The sequence below is a fragment of the Sinocyclocheilus anshuiensis genome, unplaced genomic scaffold (genome assembly GCF_001515605.1).
Source record: "Sinocyclocheilus anshuiensis isolate Anshui unplaced genomic scaffold, SAMN03320099.WGS_v1.1 scaffold792, whole genome shotgun sequence".
NCBI lineage: Eukaryota > Metazoa > Chordata > Actinopteri > Cypriniformes > Cyprinidae > Sinocyclocheilus > Sinocyclocheilus anshuiensis.
The window spans coordinates 295,632-304,236 of NW_015558618.1; the positions used below are offsets into that span (position 1 = coordinate 295,632).

Genomic DNA, 8,605 nt, shown 5'->3' on the forward strand with positions numbered 1-8,605 from the left:
ATTTTTTTTTTTTTTTTTTTTTTTGTGAACAAGCCTAATCTTCATAATTACACAGCCCAAATATTCATTTTAGCTGGATGCATGTCATATTTCCAAGCCAATAAAATTAAATAGTATTGCCTGTCAAACAATATAAAACACTGTGAAGATAGTTTAACAAGAATAAATATATAAAGGAAAAAATATATTAAAAGTCAAATGTAATAAAATGAAATTATCTTTCATAATGAAATATCATAGTGACATATTACGCTAAAATACATCATTTATTATTATTATTATTAAATCACATTTGTACTACTATTTAATGTCTATATAATGCATTTATTTTCTGAAATAGATGTTAAATTGGCTGTAATCATTATTAATAAATAAAACTGAATATAAAATGAATATGCATGTATTTATTTATAGTTATGTAAAAAAATATATAGATTAATTATATAACACAATGAAAGAATGATTAAGAATAATTAAAAATAAGTATATAAGTTAATGAATAAACTGATAAATAAACTGTAACAATAGCAGTATCAGAAATAACAGTTTTTAGTCAAAATCCAAATCAATAAAAAATGGAGCAAAATGTAATTTAACCTAATATTAAAACTAAGACACATGTTTTCAAATTTCAAATCTATCTTACCTAACATAAGCTTGTGCTCCCATCTAGTGGATAACACATCTAGCTCAACACTGTGACTCCACTGCCATCTAGTGTTCTAGTGTTCTCCTGGAACCTTCACTGGACAGTCAAGATACTGTACATCCATGACATGAAGGAAGTCTTCACTGTGGGATTTATCTAGAAAACTTACATCTAATACCAGTTTCATAGCACATCACAATGCAAAGCAGCACAGTAAGACAGGAAAACGTCTCAGGTTACTTATGTAACCATGGTTCCCTGAGTAGGGAACGAGACACTGCGTCCTCTAGGGGACGCTATGGGGGGAACGCCTCGTCACCCCTAGAGGACGCAGTTCGAAGTTCCCATGAAAGGGAAAGTGAGTTATATACCTCTATGGACACTCTATCTATCTGTATATCTATCCCTCTCCCTCACTGCTTTGAGAAGCACATCTGTTCTGAGTTAACAGGCCTCAGCCGCCCCGATCTCCCTCTGGCCTCTCAGACTCCTTCAAATACAGCTCAACTTCTGAACTTCCGACATGATCTGGGTCAATTCCTCTGCCCTCGCCCTCAAGGAAATACACTTCAGCCAACTAATCACTGCTTAAGAGGCAAAACGCACTTTAGAGGGTTCAACACACACATATATATATCAAACTAGTATCCAATGGAGAACACTGACCACCAATTTTTTTGAGCATCTTGTGCCACAAGCGCCATGTTTTTAAAAACGTTTTGTTCAGCCTAGCTTTTTTATGCACATGAACACGTCCTGTGAGAAAGACCCCTAACATGTCTAAATCCTATATTCATCCGGACCAACCTCCGTCTTACCCGCATTGTTTCCATGGCAATGATGTTGTCTGTTTCTGTGATGATGTCACCTCCTAAACGGAGATTCTGACAGCACATCCTCACCCCTGCCTAGTATGTGTCAGCGTGAGCCACGGGACAGAACTAAACATCCAAACATCATTTACTGATTAAACACTGATTCAGAATGCTCTTACTGGGGTTAAAAATGTCAACAGCCATGAAGACAAACAGAAGCCTCAAAATAAAGTTTAGAGACAAGGTAGAGCATAGATGTGGGCTCCAAATGATCACCAGTCCCCCCTAGTTTGCAGTGTTCTAATTTTAAGCAGACTGTTTTATTAAAAATTATATTATTTATCAGCATAACAATTTTATAAAGTTATGAAGGGGTTAGGTTTTGTGTAAATTTGTGGTGTTCATACAAACCAAATACTGACCATTATCAGTATAAATTACAGCATAATTTTGAATCCCACATGTAATGTTTATTTGTAGTTTTGAAGTATTGAATAAAAAAAAAACATGTTTTCAAAGTTAATTTTTTTATGCCTTAATATAAAATATTATATAATAAATACAAACAATTTTTATTTAAATATGAATGAAACACATAATAATATTAAATATATTAACAATATATGAATTATATTAAATTAATAGCATTAACTATTAAGAAAATGCAAATATAAATATATACAGTAAATAAAACTATTTTCTTTAACTCTATAGCTATATTTTCACATTTAAAAAAAAAATCCAATCAATTGAGGAAATATCGAGTGTGATATTAAAAAGAAAAATAATCATTTAATGTTGCAAATTGAAAGCATACAGATGTTTAACTACTGTATGTGGTCAATAAAATAATTACAATTAATCTCACAATTTCTGACTATTCTTATATTATCAAATATGAATAAACTGTATAATATCAGAAATTAATTAAGAGTATTATATTATAATAGTTTGTTGGTTTGGTTGTAAAATCTAAATCTTAAATGTTGAGCAGACTTTCTAAAAACCCATTGGTTGCAGCCATATGGCAACCACGGTTGCTATATAAGAGGAAAGAGAGGGGAGCTATTCAATCTATGCATGACTGAGTGTTTACCTTTTGAAGAATGACATCATATCTGACTTCAGTCTTGTTAAATGGGAGCGGTGAGAGACCCAAAACACACGCAAACACTCTAGCGCCCTAGCAATGCTGACCAGACATGACACACTGGAGTCCAGAAAACCGTGAACAGACTCACTTGATCTCTCTCTTCTCTCTATTTCTCTCAGCAGCTTGATTACTCGTCATTTGGCCGCTCTTGGGCACAACTTACGGCACATTAACTCTCTCTCTCAGTACATATGGTATAGAGGCGGTTTGTAAGAGGTACTTCTGATAAATGAGAGGTTCTGTGTGAGTTATTCAGGCAAACTGAGGGTCTGAAGAGTTTCTCATCACACCACAAAAAGCATCTGTACTTTCATGAAAAAGAGAGCACTTTATGTGGCAAAGCACATCAGCAGTCCCACATCAGATCTCACAAAACTCTATAATGGTCAATAACTGGTTTCACAGATAATTACAAATAAATATTTTGCTTTACATTTTTACTTTACGTCCAACTGCTGGGAAAACTAAAATATCCCAAATGTAAACATTAGAGTTTGGAAAAACAAATCATCATGTTGCTCATCCAGGTATACTGACAACAGTTTGACTTACTTTTTCCACAGCACTGTGAATGTTTAATGAGATGTGTTCAGTAAAGAAGACTTGAACGATTGTAATTGTCTGTGTGTTAGCTTAAGCACATTGTGTTTGTCTATACTTGTGACTTTGATGTAGATCAGATGCCATTTTATGACCAATTAACGCAGAAAACCACCAAATCTAATGGGTTCACATACTTTTTCTTACCACTGTAGACAGACAGACATGATACAGACAGACAGACGGATGGATGGCTGTTCTGGGTGGAGGCAGTGGAGAATGTGCTAGATTATTGGGCACATTTGGCAATAAGTTGCCCCTTTGGCAACTCTTATAGTGCCTGTACAACACACACAGGCAGTCATTCATCCATCTCTCTCTTCTTCTCTCTCTTCTTCCTCTCGTTTAAGAACATTTAGACCCAGCGTTGAAGTCAGTCCGGACCAGGCTTCACCATGTCTGCAGTGAAAGTCATGCTGTGGATGTGTGTGTGTATTTGTCTGATTCTTACTGCTAAAGCTCAAGGCATAATGACCATCAGAGATCAAAACAATAATTCAGCAAAAAAGGTAAGGTTCTTCCGTTTCTCAAGTCTATATCAAGAGCACAGCACTGGTGAGCGTCGTTTGTTTCCTTAAAAGGTTTCAAAAGGTTCTTCCAATATATATATATATATATATATATATATATATATATATATTCTGTCATTTACTTATCATATCACATACCTAAATTGTTCCAAACCTGGATGACTTTCCTCTGTGAATGACAAAAGGAGTCCAAGCTGCTCTTTTTCACACAATGGCTCAAACACCAAATTTCTTGGCTAAATTTCTCCTTTAGTGTTCCTTGGAAATTCCGTGTAGCTTTAAACATTCAACATGTGAAACGTCTAACCCTCTGCTGATATAGAACATTGGCAAGCTCCAGTACTTCACAGCAGTGTCATCTAGGGCACTGAATCTCAACTCGTCCTGGGGAGCCACCACTCTGCAAATTTTGTATGACTTCCTTATTTAACACAACTGATTCAAATCAACAGGTCAGCAGTAGAAATCTCCATAAACTGAACCAAGTGTGCCAGATAAGAGAGACATACAAAATGTGCAGAGCAGTGGGTCCCCAGTTGAGAATTTAGGGTCTGATTTAGGGTCAGTTAAACAAAATCTGACTAGATAATTAAACAATTAATCAACAATGTTATCAAAACTATGATTTACATACTTCTTTGAACAAGACTATTCACAGTTGGGAATGGTGACTTGGAACCTGAGATGAGGAGGACTCACTAAGGTCAGTAATATGGAACATGATATGATCATTAGGCCTGTGGAATTCACTTGTGTCTGATTTTCACATGTGATTTTGCATTCAGACTAATGCTGAAAAATGGCACACAGGCTGAATGAAAATGATAAATTCACTCTCTGACAGTAGGTGGCGCTTATCCACCTTATTTTTCAATGCTATTTCCTGAAAATGAGCGAGATTTCTGATTCATTAGCCACTATATATAATTATCTAGAAGATTTACAGTAAAGAAGTGCAGTAAACTGTAAAACTATCTACCCTACAAACCAATGTGTCTATGACTGAAATACTACATTAAAATAATATGAGAATAAATACCAGTTTGCAACATCAAGCAGCATAACAGGCTGTACAGCTAAAATAACTGAAAGTGGCTGCCACCAGAAGTCTTTCAAGTTTAAAATGAGCGTGTCTGTTTATACATTAAAAATATGGTGGATAGAAAAAGTACACGAAAGTACTCAAAGTGCTAAGCTTTTCATTTCTGACACCCACTTGTCACCGAAAAGAAAAAAAAATGTATGTCCATGTTTTTTAACAGCCATTCATATTTTTGTATTTGCTATGGCGTTTATCAGGATTAAAGAGACAAGAGAGCTGGTTCTGGATTCTTCCTATTTATTGCCAGAGCTGGGTAGTAACAGATTACATGTAATCTGGATTACGTAATCAGATTCCAAAAATGTAATTCTTGAAATTAGATTATATTATATTTTAAAATATTCATAGTCAGACTACAGTTACTGTTTTATTGATTACATATTATTTGTACAATAGCAATAAATTATTCATAATTTCTTGGTTCTCCCTGATTCCCCTTGAGATTTGATACCCCTGAGATTTAAAAATAAATATTGTAATAATTAAGTAACACATTTGGGGAAATGCAAATGTTGGGGATGTGCCATATCTTATAAAAGAAAATAATTGTTTTGAAGCTTCGATCATATGCATGTAGATTCTCAAACTTTCTCTTACTATCTATCAGTCTCTCTCTCAGATAGAAGTGCAAAGTACGCGAATGGACTGCAAGGTCGCGTCTCATTTTGTTCACACAGTCATGACCACCAAAGCCCTGAACACAGCCAATGCATCACAGGAAGTGTTCTTTGAGGTGGACTTGCCCAAAACAGCCTTCATCACCAGCTTTAGCATGTTAGTCCATCTTTCTTTACACAAGCTATAAATATATTACACTCACAATCTTTGTCTAGCATGCCCAAAACAAACAAGTGCCTCAGGAAATATTTTGTGTTTGGTCTTTTAGAGAGATTGAGGGCAGGATATATGTCAGCGAGGTGAAGGAAAAAGAGCAGGCCAGGCAGCAGTATGAGAGCGCTGTGTCATCCGGACAAACTGCTGGCCTGGTTAAGCAAGTACAGGTCAATGGCAAAGCTCTGGAATGCTGACAGAGTACACATTTGCTAATCTCACTTATCAGAAATGAGAACTGTTTTTGCTTTTCGGGGCTTCGGGAAGGAAAATGGAGACGTTTTCGGTGTCTGTGAACATCGCACCACAGAGCAGCGTCACATTCACTCTTACTTATGAAGAGCTGCTGCAGCGGCGTCTTGGCAGCTATGAGATCATGTTAGGCGTCCGACCGAAACAGCTGGTTCAGAATTTTGAGGTTCATCATTAGTTTCTCTCTCAAACTCTTTCATTGCACGTATTCAGTTGAAATGTTTAAATATTGTAAGCTATGTTATATCAGTCGTGTCTCTCATCCACAGATTGTGGTAGATATCTATGAACCTAAAGGAATTGCGTTTGTGGACGTCAACGGTACATTCATCACCAATGAACTGCTCCCTCTAGTGAAGAAAACTGTCACTGATAAAAAGGTTCAAATTAAAACTTTCCAACAATCCCCTAGCATTGGTTGATTAAAATGACAGCCCATTTATGCCTTAGTGAAACAAAACAAAACAAAAGCAAAACAAAAAGCCAAACCAAACCAATCAATCGAACTATTTCTTGTAATTGTATACATTTCTCAAAAGTGTGAGTTTATATCTTGCAATTGCGACTTAATATTTCACAATTGACTACTGTGACTGTCATAGATTATTTTTCAACTTATGATTTCTCATAATTGCACTTTTATGTCACAATTGTGAGTATTTCTTTATATGTTGTAACTGCGACTTAATTTATCGTAATTGCGCACTTGTATCTCAAACCTGAAACTTAATTTCTTACAAAAAAGTATTGTTTATTTCAAAATATCACAATTATCCAACAATTCCCTACCACTGGTTAACTAAACTATGCAAAAAAAGTACAAAGCCAAACCAAACTTAATAAATAAATAAAGGCAGTGGCGACTTTTGTGACTTAATTTTTTGTAATTGTACCGATTTCTTGTAATTGCACCGATTTCTTGTAATTGCAAACATTTCTTAAAGTTGCAATTTTATATCTTGTAATAATTGTGACTTCCTATATACACAATTGACTACTGTGACTGTCATGGATAGACAGGTTATTTCTCAAATTGTGACTTCATATCTAACCAAAATGTTTTTTTTTCTCATAATTGCTCTTTTATGTCAAAATCGTGAGTATTTCTCATAGCTTTATATCTTGTAACTGTGACTTAATTTATTGTAATTTCGAATTTATATCTGAAACCTGAAACTTAATTTCTTACAAAAAAGTATAGTTTATTTTTAAGTATCGCAATTACCTGTAGACTAGTTAAGTTGACTAGCTCCAATTTGCACTGTGTCCTAACCAGGAGACAGTTTCCAGAAATAAGTGTTTTGATCTAGTGATAAATGGTTTATCATTAAGCATCTCATTTTACCAACAACGAGCCTAAAAACACTTCAGCAGTTAACTACAAGAGGAAACACTTCCTGCTCTGCTCGTAACATTGATCATCTGTGATCCTCTTCAGGCATATGTGTACTTCTCTCCTACACTGGAACAGCAGAAGACATGCTCAGACTGTGAAGACACTTTGATTGACGGAGATCTATTCATCAGATATGATGTGAACCACCCACAGGATATAGGTGAAATTCAGGTACAATATCAGCAAAGCCTATTCTCACAATGAATGTCTTACTAATCATGCTTTATTCTGATGTTCTCAAGTTTCTGTTTCAGATAATAAACGGCTACTTTGTACACTTTTTTGCCCCAGATGATTTGCCACAAATGCCTAAAAATGTGGCATTTGTGATAGACCGAAGTGGCTCCATGGAGGGAGAGAAGATGAAACAGGCAAGTCAAGATGAACACATTCCTATACTTTCCTCCTGTTTTGTACGTTTGCATCATCTGCTGATTATCTGTTGGTAGACTCGAGAAGCTCTGATGACTATATTAAGTGAACTGCATGAAGATGATTACTTTGGGCTGGTCACGTTTGATGACACTATAGAGTCGTGGAGACCATTTCTTAGCAAAGCTACACCAGAGAATGTGACAGAAGCGAAAGAATTTGTTCGGACTATTAAAGCGAGACACAGTAAGTATGAAAGCTAAATAAAAGGACTGTAAACCCTGCACAAGGTTGAAATCATGGCCTAGCTGTAAGTACTCTGACATATTGTGCCATGGTTCTCATGTAACCCAGTACAACAAGCCTTTATTTTACAGTAAATTACAAGTTTTATCTTTTACTGCCACTGTATTCTGTCATATTTTTCCATTAGTGACCGATATAAACAAGGGCCTTTTGTATGCGGTGGACATGCTTACCTCCGAAAAAAGTGACTATTTCCCAGACATGTCCATGATCATTCTACTAACTGATGGCCGACCCAATTCTGGTGTGTATTGGCTTTGCAGAATAAAAAAATTGTTTTAAAATACTTTGTCTTTGGTAATAATTAATACAAATGAATAAATGAATGTTGACTTTATTAGGCATTTCATATAAAACTTTAGAACAGGGGTTTTCAAACTGGGTACGAGGGAGTGCTATGGCTTCATAGAAATTAAAACAACAATCAGGGTAAAATAGATCAAATAAATATATAATAAACATATAATATTTTGCAGCATCTTACATATGAGTGCACATTAAGATTCTGTGTCAAGTTAAAAGAAGTTCAACTTTCAAAGCATGTGAAGAGACGTGCTCTAGTATTCGCCTTTGCGAAATAAATTTGTATTGTATATATT

At 35.3% G+C, this 8,605-nt stretch overlaps 2 protein-coding genes across 2 annotated transcripts in view; both read left to right on the forward strand.

The window, feature by feature from the left end:
- Positions 1–3,649: 3,649 nt before the first annotated feature.
- Positions 3,650–5,877, forward strand: LOC107680410 (inter-alpha-trypsin inhibitor heavy chain H3-like). The gene is made up of 3 exons (XM_016476299.1): positions 3,650–3,726; positions 5,457–5,623; positions 5,736–5,877. Exons 1-3 carry the CDS (start codon positions 3,688–3,690, stop codon positions 5,875–5,877), a joined length of 348 nt encoding a protein of 115 aa, XP_016331785.1. The 5' UTR covers positions 3,650–3,687.
- A 65-nt stretch (positions 5,878–5,942) lies between these two features.
- The window catches only part of LOC107680411 (inter-alpha-trypsin inhibitor heavy chain H3-like), a 7,539-nt gene continuing 4,876 nt past the window's right edge, over positions 5,943–8,605 (forward strand). Inside the window, exons 1-6 of the mRNA XM_016476300.1 lie at positions 5,943–6,098; positions 6,202–6,312; positions 7,371–7,499; positions 7,583–7,699; positions 7,778–7,946; positions 8,134–8,250. Of these exons, the coding sequence (XP_016331786.1) occupies positions 5,952–6,098; positions 6,202–6,312; positions 7,371–7,499; positions 7,583–7,699; positions 7,778–7,946; positions 8,134–8,250 (790 nt within the window). The 5' untranslated portion in view covers positions 5,943–5,951. The remainder of the gene's footprint in view (positions 6,099–6,201; positions 6,313–7,370; positions 7,500–7,582; positions 7,700–7,777; positions 7,947–8,133; positions 8,251–8,605) is intronic.

What these genes read in the sequence shown, in the direction of transcription:
- LOC107680410 (XM_016476299.1), top strand. Translation starts at nt 3,688, where the DNA reads ATGACCATCAGAGATCAAAACAATAATTCAGCAAAAAAG. An exon ending in ACAATAATTCAGCAAAAAAG is followed by an intron (nt 3,727 to 5,456) that starts GTAAGGTTCTTC and finishes ACTATCTATCAG; the next exon opens with TCTCTCTCTCAGATAGAAGT. An exon ending in TTCATCACCAGCTTTAGCAT is followed by an intron (nt 5,624 to 5,735) that starts GTTAGTCCATCT and finishes TTGGTCTTTTAG; the next exon opens with AGAGATTGAGGGCAGGATAT.